This window comes from Trachypithecus francoisi, unplaced genomic scaffold, assembly GCF_009764315.1.
Source record: "Trachypithecus francoisi isolate TF-2019V2 unplaced genomic scaffold, Tfra_2.0 Lachesis_group6, whole genome shotgun sequence".
NCBI classification, from domain to species: domain Eukaryota; kingdom Metazoa; phylum Chordata; class Mammalia; order Primates; family Cercopithecidae; genus Trachypithecus; species Trachypithecus francoisi.
Genome location: NW_022681471.1, coordinates 26,963,649 through 26,982,150, shown reverse-complemented (window position 1 = coordinate 26,982,150; position 18,502 = coordinate 26,963,649). Strand labels below are relative to the sequence as shown.

Sequence of the window (18,502 nt, the reverse complement as noted above, 5' to 3'; positions counted from 1 at the left end):
TGCCCGGATAATTTTCTATTTTTAGTAGAGATGAGGTTTCACCAGGTTGGCCAGGCTGGTCTTGAACTCCTGACTTCAGGTGATCTGCCACCTAGGCCTCCCAAAGTGCTAGGATTACAGGCGTGAGCCACTGTGCGCAGCCTCACTCTTTCTTTCTTTCTTTCTTTTTTTTTTGAGACGGAGTCAGGCACGGTCGCCTGGGCCAGAGTACAATAGCGTGATCTCAGCTCACTGCAACGTCCGCCTCCCAGGTTCACGTGATGATCTTGCCTCAGCAAAAGACTGGTCTCGAACTCCTGACTTTGTGATCAGCCCGCCTCAGCCTCCCAAAGTGCTGGGATTACAGGCATGAGCCACCGTGCCAGGCCTCTACTTTCTATTGGCTAATCAGTCTCTCTTATTCAACTCTAAGCAACTTCAGGGCCAAAATTTTTCACAATTCACCTTTGTATCCCTAGGCTCATCCTGGGGATACTAAGATACACAGTAAATGTTTACTTTCCATTGATGTAATGAGAAACCTGGAAAGAAAGCTAATTGTTGATTTTTTTTTTTTTTTTGAGACCGAGTCTCACTCTGTCGCCCGGGCTGGAGTGCAGTGGCCGGATCTCAGCTCACTGCAAGCTCCGCCTCCCGGGTTCACGCCATTCTCCTGCCTCAGCCTCCCGAGTAGCTGGGACTACAGGCGCCCGCCACCTCGCCCGGCTAGATTTTTGTATTTTTTAGTAGATATGGGGTTTCACCGTGTTAGCCAGGATGGTCTTGATCTCCTGACCTCGTGATCCGCCCGTCTCGGCCTCCCAAAGTGCTGGGATTACAGGCTTGAGCCACCGCGCCCGGCCAATTGTTGATATTTATATGTAAAATGGACTTTAGCTTCTACAATTCTTTGACAGATATTAGCCCGTAATCAAACTTCCTTGACACTCTTTTTAGAACTAACAGTTGATAGAAATACCTCGGAAGAAACAGTCAAGGCCTTCCCCGATTTTTTCCCCAACCACTGCTTTGAGTCAGTTAAAGAGTAAATCTGTTGCCTCTTACCTGAGGTCTCCAGGCATTACTCCTTCCTTGGAGGTTAAGTCGAGCTTTTGAAGGAGACCAGGTGGCAAACATATTGGTGAAGTAGGATGAAGCAGTAATCTGTGCATCTGATATTGCTTTACTCTCCATTCCCAACGGCATGCTGCAACCTCAAAGAAAAGAAAAAAGAAGGTTATCACAAGGACATGCTTCAGCCTCAGTTATACTGAGCAGCCTCCACTGATATTCTAGGGCTACTGTCATCATAATATCATTTCTCAGGTGTTAACTTTTGCATAGATTCTGTTATTGGTTTTTTTTTTTGTTTTGTTTTGTTTTTGAGATGGAGTCTCGCTTTGTCACCCAGGCTGGAGTGCAGTGGCGTGATCTCGGCTCACTGCAACCTCCACCTCCCGGGTTCAAGTGATTGTCTTGCCTCAGCCTCTGGAGTAGCTGGGACTACAGGCGCACACCACCATGACCGGCTAATTTTTTGTATTTTTAGTACAGATGGGGTTTCACCGTGTTAGCCAGGATGGTCTTGATCTCCTGACCTCGTGATCTGCCCACCTTGGCCTCCCAAAGTGCTGGGATTACAGGTGTGAGCCACCATGCCCGGCCAATTCTGTTATTGTTATCTGTTTTCTGGCCAGCTCTTCCCACTTTGTGTGACTCTTTAATTTTCCTTGTTTCTTTTCTTCTTCTACTTTTATTTTAGGTTCTAGGGGTACATGGGTAGGTTTGTTGCATGGGTAAATTGCATGTCACTGAGGCTTGGTGTATGAATGATCCCCTCACCCAGGTAGTAAGTGTAGTACCCAATACGTAACCTTCAAACCCACACCCCACTCCCAACCTCTCCCCTCCTGAGTTTCCATCATTGTGTCCATGTGCATTGAATGTTTAGCTCCCACTTATGAGAACAGGTGATATTTGGTTTTCTGTTCTTGCATTAGTTCATTTATGATAATAGCCTCTAGCTGCATCTATGTTGCTGAAAAGGACATGAACTCATTCTTTTTTATGGCTGCATAGCATTCCATGGTATGTATGTACCACATTTTCTTTATCCAGTCTGTTGTTGATGGGCATTTAGGTTGATTCCATGCCTTTGCTATTGTGAATCGTGTGGAAATGAACATATGTATGCATGTGTCTTTATGACAGAATGATTTATATTCCTTTGAGTATACACCCAGTGATGGGGTGGCTGGGTTGAATGGTATTTCTGGGTTTGCCCAGGACTGCGCTGGTTTTAGCACTGACAATTTTGTTTCCTGATACCAGGAACCCTCCTCCAGTCTCAGGATAACTAGAACAGTTAGTCGCCCTACCCATAGTTGAGGGAAGAAGGATATGGGATGACTTGGCACTTACTATTTAAATCACAGCCCATCAACTCCATGCGAAGAGTGCTGCGAATGCTATAATGAGTTGGGTGCAAACGGATGTATCGAGCAATAATTGGAGGTTAAAAATATTGTGTTTTATCCCAGATGAATCCACATTGCCAAAGAAGACCTGTATGGAGAGATTAGCAAAAATACATGGAAAGTGAATACACAGTAAAAAGCAATTTCTGTCAATCACATCTTCCTTCTAATTTGCTTTGTGCATTTCTCAACAGCATCCAACATCTACATAAGACAACTATGGTTAGATGAATGTTACGATGGTAGACACAAAGGAGGAAAGCACCAAGAAGAAGTGGGAACAAGGGAAATTATTAGGTCTGGGGCAAGTGAAGTCATTTTCTACTGCAAACTGAACAACTTGCTCCTGAATGACTACCAGGTAAATAATGAAATGAAGGCAGACGTAAAGATGTTCTTTGAAACCAATGAGAACGAAGACACAACGTACCAGAATCTCTGGGACACATTTAAACCAGTGTTTAGAGGGAAATTTATAGCACTAAATGCCTACAAGAGAAAGCAGGAAAGATTGAAAACTGACACCCCAACATCAAAATTAAAGAATTAGAGAAGCAACAGCAAACAAATTCAAAAGCTAGCAGAAGACATGAAATAACTAAGATCAGAGCAGAACTGAAAGAGATAGAGACACAAAAAACTCTTCAAAAAATCAATGAATCCAGGATCGTGATCTGCCCACCTTGGCCTCCCAAAGTGCTGGGATTACAGGCGTAGCCACCGCGCCTGGCCTTCACTTAGCATATTTTCAAAGTTCATCATGTTGTGGCACTAATCAGAGATATAACCTTTATTAAATGGGAATTTCTTCAACAAAATAGATAGACCGCTAGCCAGACTAATAAAGAAGAAAAGAGAGAAGAATCAAGTAGATGCAATAAAAAATGATATTGGTGATATCACCACTGATCCCACAGAAATACAAACTACCATCAGAGAATACTATAAACACATCTATGAAAATAAACTAGAAAATCTAGAAGAAATATATAAATTCCTGGACACATACACTCTCCCAAGTCTGAGCCAGGAAGAAGTCAAATCACTGAATAGACCTATAACAAGTTCTGAAATTGAGGCAGTAATTAATAGCCTACCAACCAAACAAAAGTCCAGGACCAGACAGATTCACAGCTGAATTCTACCAGAGGTACAAAGAGGAGCTGGTACCATTCCTTCTGAAACTATTCCAAACAATAGAAAAAGAGGGACTCCTCCCTAGCTCATTTTATGAGGTAAGCATAATCCTGATACCAAAACCTGGAACAGACACAACAAAAAAAGAAAACTTCAGGCCAATATGAACATCAGTGCTAAAATCCTCAGTAAAACACTGGCAAACCGAATTCAGCAGCACATCAAAAAGCTTATCCTCCACGATCAAGTTGGCTTCATCCCTGGGATGCAAGGCTGGTTCAACATATGCAAATCAATAAACATAATCCAGCATATAAAGAGAACCAAAGACAAAAACCACATGATTATCTCAATAGATGCAGAAAAGGCCTTCGATAAAATTCAATACCTTTTCATGCTAAACACTCTCAAGAAACTAGGTATCGATGGAACATACCTCAAAATAATAAGAGCTATTTATGACAAACCCACAGCCAATATCACACAGAATGGGCAAAAACTGGAAGCATTCCCTTTGAAAACTGGCACAAGACAATGATGCCCTCTCTTACCATTCCTATTCAACATAGTATTGGAAGTTCTGGCCAGGGCAATCAGGCAAGAGAAAGCAATAAAGCATATTCAAATAGGAAAAAAGGAAGTCAAATTGTCTCTGTTTGCAGATGACATGATTGTATATTTAGAAAATCCCATCATCTCAGCCAAAAACCTCCTTAAGCTGATAAGCAACTTCAGCAAAGTCTCAGGATACAAAATCAATGCGCAAAAATCACAAGCATTCCTACACACCAATAACAGACAAACGGATAGACAAATCATGAGTGAACTCCCATTCACAGTTGCTACAGAGAATAAAATGCCTACGAATACAACTTACAAGGGATGTGAAGGACCTCTTCAAGGAGAACTACACACCACTGATCAAGGAAATAAGAGAGGACACAAACAAATGAAAAAACATTCCATGCTCATGGATAGGAAGAATCAATATCGTGAAAATGGCCATACTGCCTAAAGTAATTTATAGATTCAATGCTATCTCCATCAAGCTACCACTGACTTTCTTCACAAACTTGGAAAAAACTACTTTAAACTTCAGATGGAACCAAAAAAGAGCCCACATAGCCAAGACAATCCTGGGCAAGAAGGACAAAGCTGGAGGCATCATGCTACCTGACTTCAAACTATAGTACAAGACTACAGTAACCAAAACAGCATGGTACTGGTACCAAAACAGAGATATAGACCAATGGAACAGAACAGAGGCCTCAGAAATAACACCACACAGCTACAACCATCTTTTCTTTGACAAACCTGATACAAACAAGCAATGGGGAAAAGATTCCCTATTTAATAAATGGTGTTGGAAAAACTGGCTAGCCATATGCAGAAAACTGAAACTGGACCCCTTCCTTACACCTTTTACAAAAATCAACTCAAGATGGATCAAAGACTTCAATGTAAGACCTAGGACCATAAAAATCCTAGAGGGAAACCTGGGTAATACCATTCAGGACATAGGCATGGGCAAAGACTTCATGTCTAAAACACCAAAAGCAATGACAACAAAAGCCAGAATTGACAAATGGGATCTAATCAAACTAAGGAGCTTCTGCACAGCAAAAGAAACTATCATCAGAGTGAACAGGCAACCTACAGAATGGGAGAAAATTTTTGCAATCTATCCATCTGACAAAGGGCTAATATCCAGAATCTACAAAGAACTTAAACAAATTTACAAGAAAAAAACAACCCCATCAAAAAATGGGCAAAGGATATGAATAGACACTTCTCAAAAGAAGACATTTATGCAGCCAACAGACATATGAAAAAATGCTCATCATCACTGGTTATTAGAGAAATGCAAATCAAAACCACAATGAGATACCATTTCATGCCAGTTAGAATGGTGATCATTAAAAAGTCAGGAAACAACAGATGCTAGAGAGGTTGTGGAAAAATAGCAATGCTTTTACACTGTTGATGGGAGTGTAAATTAATTCAACCATTGTGGAAGACAGTGTGGCGATTCCTCAAGGATCTAGAACTGGAAATACCATTTGACCCAGCAATCCCATTACTGGGCATATGCCCAAAGGATTATAAATCATTCTACAATAAAGACACATGTACATGTATGTTTATTGTGGCACTATTCACAATAGCATAAGACTTGGAACCAACCCAAATGTCCATCAATGATAGACTGGATTAAGAAAATGTAGCACATATACACCATGGAATACTATACAGCCATTAAAAAGGATGAGTTCATATCCTTTGCAGGGACATGGATGAAGCTGGAAACCATCATTCTCAGCAAACTATCACAAGATCAGAAAACCAAACACTGCATGTTCTCACTCACAAGGGGGAGTTGAACAATAAGAACATATAGAAGCAGGAGGGGAACATCACACACCAGGGCCTGTTGGGGGATGGGGGGCTAGGAGAGGGATAACATTAGAAGATATACCTGATGTAGATGACGGGTTGATGGGTGCACCAAACTACCAGGGCACACGTATACCTATGTAACAAAACTGCACGTTCTGCACATGTACCCCAGAACTTAAAATATAATTTAAATAATAAATAAATAAATAAAATAAGCATCCAAATAGGAGAGAATAGTAAAATCACCTCTTTTTGCAGATGACATGATCATACATGTAGAAAACTCTAAAGACTCAACAAAAAATTATTAGAACTAATACATGAATTCTGTAAAGTTGCAGGATACAAAATCAACATACAGAAGTCAGTGGTGTTTCTACACACTATAAACTATCCCAAAGGAAATTAGAAAATAATCTTATTTACAATAGCAACAAAAGAATAAAATACTTAGGAATAGACTTAACCAAAGAAATGAAAGACTTGTACAATGAAAATATAGAAAACATTTATGAAGGAAATTAAAGAAGACACAGATAAATAAAAGATATTCCATATTCCTAGATTGAAAGAATTAGTATTGTTAAAATGTCCACAATACCCAAAGTAATCTATAGATTTGATGTGATCTGTATCAAAATCTCAAAATCTCAATGGTGTTCTTCACAGAAATAAAAAAAAATTTAAAATTAATATGAAATCACAAAAGACCCCAAGGAGGCAAAGCAATTTTTTTTTTTTTTTTTGAGACAGAGTATTGCTCTGTCACCCAGGCTGGAGTGCAGTGGTGCAATCTCGGCTCACCACAACCTCTGCCTCCCAGGTTCAAGTGATTCTCCTGCCTCAGCTACCACACCTGGCTAATTTTTGTATTTTTTCAGTAGAGACGGGGTTTTACCATGTTGGTGAGGCTGCTCTTAAACTCCTGACCTCAAGTGATCAACCCATCTCAGCCTCCCAGAGTGCTGGGATTACAGGTGTGAGCCACCACATGCAGCCAGGCAAAGCAATCTTAAGAAAAACAAAGCTAGAGGAATCATACTTCCTGATTTCAAAATATACTACAAGTCTCCAGCAATCAAAATAGTATGGTGCTGGCATAAAAATAGACACATCAACCCAGGGAACAGAATAGAAAAGCCCAGAAATAAATTCACACATTTACTGTCAACAGATTTTTGACAAGGGTGCCAAGAACACACACAGGAAAAAGAGAGTCTCTTCAATAAATGATATTGGGAAAACTGAATTTCCACATGCAGAAGAAAGAAATTGGGCCCTTTTCTCAAACTATACATAAAATTCAACTCAAAATTGATTAAACACTTGTATATAAGACCTGAAACTATAAAACTCCTAGAAGAAAACAGGGAAAAAGCTTCCTGATATTGATTTGGGCAATACTTTTTTTATATGACACCAAAATCACAGGCAACAAAAACAAAAATAGACAACTGGGATTGCATCAAACTAAAAAGTTTCTACACAGCAAAAGAAATAATCAACAGAGTGAAAAGGCAACCTATGGAATGGATAAAAATATTTGCAAATTGTATATCTGATATAGGTAAGAAACTCAAACAACTCATTAGTAAGAAACAAACTACAGACACTTCTCAAAAGAAGACATTCACACAGCCAACAGACACATGAAAAAATGCTCATCATCACTCGCCATCAGAGAAATGCAAATCAAAACCACAATGAGATACCATCTCACTCCAGTTAGAATGGCAATCACTAAAAAATCAGGAAACAACAGGTGCTGAGAGGATGTGGAGAAATAGGAACACTTCTACACCGTTGGTGGGACTGTAAACTGGTTCAACCATTGTGGAAAACAGTGTGGTGATTCCTCAAGGATCTAGAACTAGAAATACCATTTGACCCAGCCATCCCATTACTGGGGATATACCTAAAGGATTATAAGTCATGCTGCTATAAGACACATGCACACGTATGTTTATTGCGGCACTATTCACAATAGCAAAGACTTGGAATCAACCCAAATGTCCATCAGTGACAGACTGGATTAAGAAAATGTGGCACATATACACCATGGAATACTATGCAGCCATAAAAAGGATGAGTTCGTGTCCTTTGTAGGGACATGGATGCAGCTGGAAACCATCATTCTCAGCAAACTATTGCAAGAACAGAAAACCAAACACCGCATGTTCTCACTCATAGGTGGGAATTGAACAATGAGATCACTTGGACACAGGAAAGGGAGCATCACACAGCGGGTCCTATTGTGGGGAGGGGGTAGCAGGAGGGATAGTATTAGGAGATATACCTAATGTAAATGACGAGTTAATGGGTGCAGCACACCAACATGGCACATGTATACATATGTAACAAACCTGCATGTTGTGCACATGTACCCTAGAACTTAAAGTATAATAATAATAAAAAAACAAACAAACAACCCAATTAAAAATGGGCAAAGGACCCAAACAGAATTTTTCAAAAGAAGAAATATAAAAGGCCAACAGATAAATGATGCTCAGCATCACTAACCTACAGGGAAATGCAAATCAAAACACAATGAGATATTCCCTCACATCTATTAGAATAGTGTCTTGGTCTGTTATTATGGACTATAACTTATTATGGACTATAATTTATTATGCTGATATGACAGAATACCACAGACTGAGTAATTTGTAGTGAACAGAAATGTATTTGGCTCACAGTTCTGGAGGCCGGGCAGTCCAAGATCAAGAGGCCAACATCTGGCAGAGGCTTTCTTTCTGTATCATAACATGGCAGAAGGGCAAAAAGAGGGCAAGAGAGAGCAAGAGTTCAAATTCACAGCCTTAGGTGCTTTTGTAATTGGCATTAATCCATTCATGAGGGTGGAGTCCTCATAACCTAAACACCTCCCATTCAGCCCTCCCAACACTGTTGCATTGGGAATTAAGTTTCCAACACATGTTTTTTTTGGGGAAAACACTCAAACCATAGCAATAGCTGTTATCAAAATGATAAAAAGATGACAAATGTTGGTGGTAATGTGAAGAAAAGGAAACCCTTGTATGCTGTTGCTGCAAAAATAAATTGGTACAGCCATTATGAAAGACATCATAGAGTTTCCTCAAAAAACTAAAAATAGAATATCATATGATCTGGCAATCTCACTTCTGGTATATATCCAAAGGATATAAAATCAGTATGTTGAATATCTGCACTCCCATGTTCACTGTAACAGTATTCACAATAGCCAAGATATGCAAACAACTAAGTGTGTCCATTGATGGATGGAGGGATAAAGAAAATCTGATTATATATATATATATATCTGATGGAATATTCCCACAATTATAAAATATTATTCAGACTTAAAATAGAAGAAAATTCTGCCACTTGTGATAACATGGATGAAGCTGGAAAATATTATACTAAGTATAATAAGCCAGACACAGAAAGAAAAATACTTCATGACCTCATATGTGGAATCTAAGATGGTCAAACTCCTAAAAGCAGACAGTAGAGTGTTAGGTGCTAGGGACCGTGGTGTGGGGGAAACAGGGAGATGTTGATCAAAGGGTACAAAATTTCACTTACGCAAGATAAATTAGTTCTGGAGATCTAATGTACGATATAGTAACTATAGTAAACAATACTGTATTGTATACTTGAAATTTGCTAAAAGAGTAAGTCATAAATGTTCTCACCACAAAAAAGGTAGCTAGGCAAAGAGATAGATATATCTTAATTAGCTTGCTTGTGGTGACTATTTCACAATGTATCAAACATCATATATCAAAAACAACATAAATCAAAACATCTTAAATATATGTACCTCTTAAATATATGCAACTTTTATTTGTCAATTATATCTAAGTAAAGATTTTTAAAAAGAGATGCAGTTTCTTGGGCACCAAGTCAGGTCTACTGAATCAGAATCTAAATTTTAATAAGATCCTTAGGTGTTTCGTAAGCACACTAAAGTTTGAAAGACACTGGCAGAGGACAGAGACAGCTGTGAAAGAGTACTGGGAATGCACAGCCTATCCTCCACACTGGTCTCAGAATGATCTTCTAAGAATGTAGTGTGTACGTGTGTGTGTGTGTAGAGAGAGAGAGAGAGTCTACAATGTGGGCATTAATGAATCCCACTGTATGAATTAATGAGACATATGTTAGTATCCAAAACATGGGATTTCATACCTTGACATGTCTGGGTTCTGGACAAAATTATATAACATATTCAAGCGAAAGGGAATACAGTTTGAGAAATATGGTAGTAATGCCAATTTGAAAGGCCTAGATTTAAACCATGGCATACAGCATAAGAAATACTGAAAATGAAATAACTCGCAGAACACTTGGGATTTTTTTATCTGCTTGAATACACTAAAATAGGAATCAATGTAAGTCTATTATATGATCACACATCAGAGTTTATCATGGGAAATTTAAAAAAATTATTCTGCCATGTAGCATTTTTTCTTCCCATGGAATAGAAAATATTAATAAATTTGTGGCTTTGTTCCTAAATAAGTTACACCAGAAATCACAACATTCTTTTTTATAAATATGTCTGTATTGGGGGGTTAAAATAGAATGAATAACATATTCAAATCATAGAACTTTATTTAAAGATTTACCAAGGATTTTGTTTTCTTTGCTGCTCTCCTCTCTATATAGGAGAAAATTTGACCTTCTATTTATGGCCTTGCAAGAGCTTGCAAGACTTGGCTCTTGCAAGAGCTAGTATAATTAAATCCCAGGTAACAAGTAAACACTCCAACCCACCTCTCTGGGGCGGGATGGTACAAAATTATTTGTAGAAAGCCACCTGTTTCGTCTAGCTACCTCCTGCATAAGTGGGTACTGGCAGCTCTTGGGGGCCTGAATTTTATGTCTCATTTTGGCTAAAATAATGAATGTGTAGTCTGACTCCAAAAGGGGATAGTCATCTTTGATTTGAGATAGGTCTCGTTGTGTTTCCAAGTTTCTGATTTAAAAGAAATTTGTTGCTACAGAATAATCATTGAGAAGTAGAAGTTTTGAAATGAAGTATATATCAATGTGAAATGCCATTCCGTTTTATCAGCATCTGAAAAATTTATGTTGAACTTAAGAGTATTATATAGCTAATAAATGTTGATCATTAACTTGTGACTAAACTGTATGTGCTAGGAAGAACATGATCTCCCAGTGATGTCCACATTTTAATCTCCAGAACATTTGACTATGTTATGTTGCATGGCAAGAGGGACTTAAGGTTGCAGATGGAATTAAGTTTGCCAATTAGCTGATGTCAAAATAGGGAGACTATCCTGGATTATCCAGGTCTGCCCAATGTAATCACAAGAGGCCTTGAAAGTGAGAGAGGCAGAAGAGGAGAGTCAAAGAGATGTGACTACTTAAGAATAGTCAGAAAGGTGCAATGTTACTGGCTTCGAAGATGGAGGAAGGAGACCATGAGTTAATGAATGTGTGTGGCCTCTAGAAGCTGGAAAAGAAAGGAAAAAGGATCCTTTTTTTTTTGAGACAGAGTCTCACTCTGTCGCCCAGGCTGGAGTGCAGTGGTGCGATCTCGGCTCACTGCAAGCTCTGCCTCCCAGGTTCATGCCATTCTCCTGCCTCAGCCTCCCAAGTAGCTGGGACTACAGGCTCCCGAAAAAGGATCGTTTCCTAGAGCTTCCAGAAAGAAATGCAGCCCTGATGACACCTTGATTTTAGCCCAGTGAGACTTGGGTCAGTCTTCTGCCCTATAGAACTGTAAGATAATAAACTTGTGTTGTTTTAAGCCATAGTAAGTTTGTGGTAATTTGCCACCCCAGTATTAGAAAACTCATACCCTACATACATTGACTTTGCTTTCATTCATTACTCAATCTTTGTGCCTTGATTAGAAACCTGCTTGGGGAGACAATTTATTAATTCAACAAATAGTTAATGACTGACTACATAAATCTAATTCAACAAATAGTTAATGACTGACTACATAAATCCTGGATTCCATATATTATGTACCAGGCATTGTGATAGAAGGCCTCACTGGTAAATTCTACTAAATGTTTAAGGAAGGATTAACATTAATCCTTCTTAAACTCTTCCAAGAGATAGAAAAGGAGAGTAAACTTTACAACTCATACTATGAGGCCACCATTATCTTGACATCAAAGCCAGACAAATATATCACAAGAAAAGAAAATTACAAATTGCATGCAATTGAATATGTGGATATAATATTCCCTTAGGCATATAGATGCAAAAATCTTCAACAAAATATTAGCAAACCAAATCCAGCAGCATGTTATAAAGGTTATATCCCATGCTCAAGTGGAAATTATCCCAATAATGCAAGAGTGGTTCAGCATAAGACAATCAATCCACCAGTCAACTCCACATTAATAAAATATAGGGGAAAAAAATCCTGCAAGTTTATTCTGGTTGATGCAGAAAAATCACTTGATAAAGCTGAACACTTTTTCATGACAAGAAAAAAAAAAACCAGTAAGCAAACTAGAAATAGAAGAGAAAATCCACAACATGATAAAGAGCATTCATAAAATACCCAAAACTAACATCACACTCAATGGTAGAAGACTGAAAGATATTTCCCTAACATCAGAAATGAGACAAGAATGCCTGCTTTTATGACTTCTATTCAAAATTGTCTTGGAAGTCTTAGCCAGAGCAATTAGGAAAAAAAGAAATAAAAGCCTTCCAAATTGAAAAGGAATAAGTAAAGCTATCTTATTCTCAGATGACATGAGCTTATATATGGAAAACCCCAAAGAATCCACAAAACACTATAGAGCTAATAAATGAATTCAGCAAAGTTGCAGGATATAAGATCAACACGCAAAAATCAGTTGTATTTCTACACACTAGCAATGAACAATCTGAGATGAAATTAACAAAATAAAAAATAATTCTATTTAAAATAGCATCAAAAAGAAGAAAATACTTAGGAATAAATTGGCCAAGGAGGTACAAGACTTGTACATTGAAAACTATACAACATTGCTGAAAGATATTAGAGACAGCATAAAGAAGTGGAAATATATCCTGTGTTCATGAATTAGAAGACAATATTATTAAGATGATGGTACTACCCAAAGTGATCTACAGATTTAATACAATCTGCATCAAAATCCCAGTGACCTTTTTTTTTTGCAGAAATGGAAAAGCCAATCTTAAAATTCATGTGTGATTGTGTGGGACCTCAAATAGCCAAAATAATCTTGGAAAATAACAAAGCTGGAGAACTCACATTTCCCAAATTCAAAACTTCTTATAAGGCTACAGTTATCAACACTTTGTAGTACAGGTAGAAGGACAGACATATATATATATATATATATATAAATGGAATAGAATTAGGAAGCAAGAAATAAACCCATAAATGTACTCATGGGTATGTACCTCAAATATGAATGGTTTCCAGCTTATAATGGTTGGACTTACAATATTTTGACTTTATGATGGTATGAAAGCAACATGCATTCAGTAGAATCTATACACATAAAAGTACTTAAAATACACGTACAACCACATACAACCATTCTGTATTTCACTTTCAGTGCAATGTTTAATCAATTACATAAGATAGTCAACACTTCATTATAAATTTGACTTTGTGTTATATGATTTTGCCCAACTGTAGCCTAATTGTAAGTGTTCTGAGCATGTTTAAGGTAGGCTGGGCTAAACTATGATGATTGATAGGTTAGCTGTTGATATGGTTTGACTCTGTATCCCCACCCAAATCTCATGTCAAATTGTAATCCCCATGTGTCAGAGGAGAGGCCTAGTGGGAGGTCATTGGATCATGGAGGTGGATTTCCCCTTGCTGTTCTTGAGACAGTGAGTGAGTTCTCATGAGATCTGATGGTTTAAAAGTGTATGACATTTCCCCACTTCACTCACTCTCTTCTGCTCCACCATGGTAAGGCGTGCTTGCTTCCCTTTCACCTGCTGCTGTGACTGTAAGTTTCCTGAGGCCTTGCAGTCATGCTTCCTGTTAAGCCTGCAGAACTGTGAGTCCATTAATAAATGCTTCATAAATTACCAAGTCTCAGGTAGTTATTTATAGCAGTGTGAGAATGGACTAATATAGCTGTATTAAATGAATTTACACTAATAATGGTTTTAACTAACAATGGGTTTATCAGGATGTAATACCATTCCAAGTTGAGGAGTATCTGTAATTTAAAACAGCTGTTCAAACAAACACTTGTACAGGAGCGTTCATGGCAGCACTATTCACACTATCCAATCAGTAATGTAGGGGATCAAATGCCACCTCAAAATATGCCACTTTGGCATATTGATTATTTTGAGTTTAAAGGCACTTGAAAATAGCAGATGCGGCCGGGCGCGGTGGCTCAAGCCTGTAATCCCAGCACTTTGGGAGGCCGAGACGGGCGGATCACGAGGTCAGGAGATCGAGACCATCCTGGCTAACACGGTGAAACCCCGTCTCTACTAAAAAAATACAAAAAATTAGCCGGGCGAGATGGCGGGCGCCTGTAGTCCCAGCTACTCGGGAGGCTGAGGCGAGAGAATGGCGTAAACCCGGGAGGCGGAGCTTGCAGTGAGCTGAGATCCGGCCACTGCACTCCAGCCTGGGCGACAGAGCGAGACTCCGTCTCAAAAAAAAAAAAAAAAAAAAAAGAAAATAGCAGATGCAAGAAGAGCATGCTGACCTTCCTTTTTTTTTCATGAAAGGAAGAGATGAACTCTGATGTGAAAGGTATTATCTGTATACCAGGAAGAAGAAACACATTCTTATTGCCCCAGATGGGGAGTCCAGGTTTGAGGGAAAGCTGCTCCAAAAAAACGTTGTTAAACAACTCTTACCTTCTTAGTGACTTTTCCACAATTAACTCTCCTAGCCCAAACCCCATTGTCTTGTTATGTTTTCACAATTTAACACACTTTTTCCACCCTAGTATGTAAGTATTCAGCTGTAATTGCTCATTTGAGTCTTCGTATTTCTTATGAGGGCTCCCATGTACATGTAAAAAAAATTTTGTATGCTTTTCTTTTGTTAATCTGTCTTATTTAAGTCCTAGCTGGAGAATCTAAGAAGATAGAGGGCAACATTTACCTCCTCTGCCATGGAAATCACTTAATGAACTGTTCATCAACTGATGAGTAGATAAACAAAATCTGGCCTATTTAAACAACAGAGTATTTCTCATTGGTGTTGTCTCAATGCTTAACACAGTATGCCTGGCACTACCCTTCAATATTTTTTGAAGAATGAGCCAATGAATTATCATGTCTCCAGCTAGGTTCGCCAGTATGAGTAATATGTAGTGAGTGCCTACTGTGTGCCATTTTACTACCTAAACTTTGCACGGACTCTGTCCCCTAATCTTATCTACCAATGCCATTGTCTTAGTTGAGATATCTGTCATTTCTTGACTGGTATAATACAGCAGCTTTCTAATTCCAATCTCAGTCCTCTCTGTTCTATTCTCCACACGCAATCCTCTCTGTTCAATTCTCCACGCAGCTTCCAGAGTGATCTTTCTAGAGGCAAATCAGACCATGTCACTCCCAAGCTGAAAGACCACAGTGGGTTCAGTGTAGCCTACAGGGTATTCTAAAACCTGAGCATGGTATAATAGAGCCTCCATGTCTTGGCTCCTGCCTACCTCTTTCCCAGCCACATCAACCACTGCTACTCCACTGGCATCCTACTCTCCAGCCTTAATGAATTGGTTGCAACTCCCCTCCTCCCACCAGTGCCTTGGCTTCTCATCATGCTACAGATTCTTTAACACACACACTGTCCTCCAAGAAGCTTGCCAGATCCACCCCTGTTCTTTCAACGAAATGTTTATTGACCACTCTTTACACACTATGACCAAACAGGATTTGTCCCACAAATGTAAGGTTGGTTCAACATGTGAAAATCGGTTATATAATACACCGTATTAATGGTTGGTTCAACATGTGAAAATCAATTTATATAATACGCCGTATTAACAGAATGCATGGTGGAGCGGCGGGGGGCGTGGGGGGGGACTCATGGTCATCTTAATCATGTACAAAAAGGATCATCTGACAAAAACACGCAATACCCTTTCATGAAAGTACATTCAACAAACCAGGAATAGAAAGAAACTTCTTCAACCTGATAGAGGGTATCCATGAAAAACCCAGAGATAATATCATACTTATGGTGAAAGACTGGTTGACTTCCCCCTAAGATCAGGAATGAGAAAAGGATGTCTTCTCTTGCCACTTCTAATTCAACATCGTACTCAAAGTTCTAGTCAGGGCAATTAGTCGAGAAAAAGAAATAAAAGGCATCCAGATTGGAAAGGAACAAGTAAAACCATCTCTATTCATACATGCATAGATGACATGTTCTTACATAGAGGACACTAAAGAGTCCATCAAAAGGAAAAACAAAACAAAACAAAACAAAACAAAACAAAACAAACCCGAGATGGTTTGGCTCTGCGTCCCCACCCAAATCTCATGTCGAATTATAATCCCCACCTGTTGAAGGAGGGGCCTGGTGGGAGGTGACAGAATCATGGGGGCGGACTTCCCCTTGCCATTCTTGTGACAGAGTTCTCACAAGATCTGATTGTTTGAAAATGTGCAGCCCTTCCCCCTTCGCGCACGTTCTCTCTCTCTTCCTCCTGCTCCAATATGTGAAGAAGGTGCTTGCTTCCCCTTCGCCTTCCGCATGATTGCACGTTTCCTGAGGCCTGCCCCGAAGCAGAAGCCTGTACAGCCTGCAGAACCATGAGGCAATTAAACCTCTTTTCTTTATGAATTCCCCATTCTCAGGCAGTTCTTTATAGCAGTGTAGGAACGGACTAATACGCCAACCCTATCTGAGCACGCTCAGCAAAGTTGCAGTACCCAAGATCAACCTGCAACAATCAGTGGTATTTCCGTACCCTAGCAGTGAATAACATGGATGAACCCTGATGAAACCATTATGCTAAGTGAAAGCAGCCAGACACACAAGGCCTCACATTTGGTCGTATGATTCCATCTATAGGAAATCTCCAAAACAGGCTAACCTCCAGGGACAGAAAGCAGATTGACAAGTGGTTGCCAGGGCTATCGGGAACGTGCGTATGGGCGGGGGGAGAGGGGTGTGTGTGGCGGGGTGTGGGGGTTGGTAGTGGTGGTGTGGAAGGAAACGTGTGGCAAGTGACTGCTTATAGGTGCAGGGGTTTCAGTTTCTTTTGCGGGTGTTGAAAATGTTTTGGAACTAGGTGGTTGTGACGGATCTGCAACATTGCGAAGGCGTGGCACCCACTCTCCCCTAGCCCACCCCTCTGTCTTTCCCACAATGTTCCCATCCGGTAGAAAGGGTGAGTTCCCACTGGCAGAGAGAGGGTCACGAGCGGGATTCCCCCTCCCCGCACCATGGCCCTCCAGCCACTTCTAGGCCCAGGCCTGCTCCCTCGAGGCCAATGGAAAGCGCCGAGGTCACCTGATGGACGTGTCCCTTGTGAGGCCGTCACCGCGTGCGTGCCCGTCACCGCGTGCGTGCCCGTCACCGGACGTGCGTGCCCATTGGTCTCGGCTCCCCAGCCAATGAGGGGCTGGGCCCTGGTCGCTAGGATACACTGTACTGGACGCGGTAACTGTCATCTTGAGAGCCATCTTGTCTAGCTAGGGCAAGCTGAGATAGCACCCTCAACACCCAGCATGTCGGCGAGGAGGAGCCATGGCCGGTCCTCCGGGGCTGGCGGCCGGGGGCGGACCTGCTCTGGCACCGTCCGAGCGGAGCTTTCGTTTTCGGTGAGCCAGGTGGAGCACGGTCTACGGGAGGGCCACTACGCTCAGCGCCTGAGTCCCACGGTGCCGGTCTACCTCGCTGCGGTTATCGAGTACCTGACGGCCAAGGTCCTGGAGCTGGCGGGGAACGAGGCCCAGAACCACGGAGAGAGGAACATCACTCCACTGCTACTGGACATGGCGGTTCACAACGACAGCCTGCTGAGCACCCTCTTTGACACAACCACTATCTCTCAAGTGGCCCCCGGCGGGGACTAGCTTCTGACGCCCGGCCCCTGGGACCTGGCAGGTCCACTCGTCCACCCACCCAGCCCCAAACTCCCCGGCCTCAAATCCCTCGGCCCGAACCCCCGCCTTAAACACCCCCCACCACCCGGGCCCCAAAGTCTTGGGCCTTCATTAATTCTGTCAATAAAATGTTTAAAGGAACCCACCTGCCTGCTTCAGTCACTTTGCCTTGGGGTGGGGGGGGGGTGGGCGGTGAGATGGTGGGGTGGGGGCTGGGCGGTGACATGGGGTGTGTTGGGGGCGTGGGCGGTGAGATGGGGTGGGGGGTTGTGAGACCTCCACAGCTGGAGGGATGGAGAGGTGGTGGGGGTCTGGGGTTGGGTGGGAGTCAGGGATGGCACAGAGGAGCGGTCCCTCCCCGTGACAGTGCAGGGGACTGGCCCTGGGTGGGAAGGGGACACCCCCGCTGGTTCTGAGCAAGTCAGGGCCTGCCGGGAAAGTCCTCAGCATGATGGCGTTCCTTGGGGCGGGTGGGCCTCAAG

General features: G+C 41.1%; 2 protein-coding genes across 2 annotated transcripts in view; one reads left to right on the top strand and one right to left on the bottom strand.

The window, feature by feature from the left end:
* The window catches only part of F8 (coagulation factor VIII), a 219,291-nt gene that overhangs the window by 20,703 nt on the left and 180,086 nt on the right, over nt 1–18,502 (bottom strand). Inside the window, 3 exon segments of the mRNA XM_033201915.1 lie at nt 1,045–1,193; nt 2,401–2,496; nt 2,499–2,544. Coding sequence (XP_033057806.1) covers nt 1,045–1,193; nt 2,401–2,496; nt 2,499–2,544 — 291 coding nt within the window.
* Nucleotides 17,414–18,094, top strand: LOC117078354 (histone H2A-Bbd type 2/3). The gene has a single exon (XM_033201918.1). It carries the CDS (start codon nt 17,643–17,645, stop codon nt 17,988–17,990), a length of 348 nt encoding a protein of 115 aa, XP_033057809.1. The 5' UTR covers nt 17,414–17,642; the 3' UTR covers nt 17,991–18,094.

Coding starts and splice junctions, on each gene's coding strand:
- LOC117078354 (XM_033201918.1), top strand. CDS start 17,643: ATGTCGGCGAGGAGGAGCCATGGCCGGTCCTCCGGGGCTGGCGGCCGG.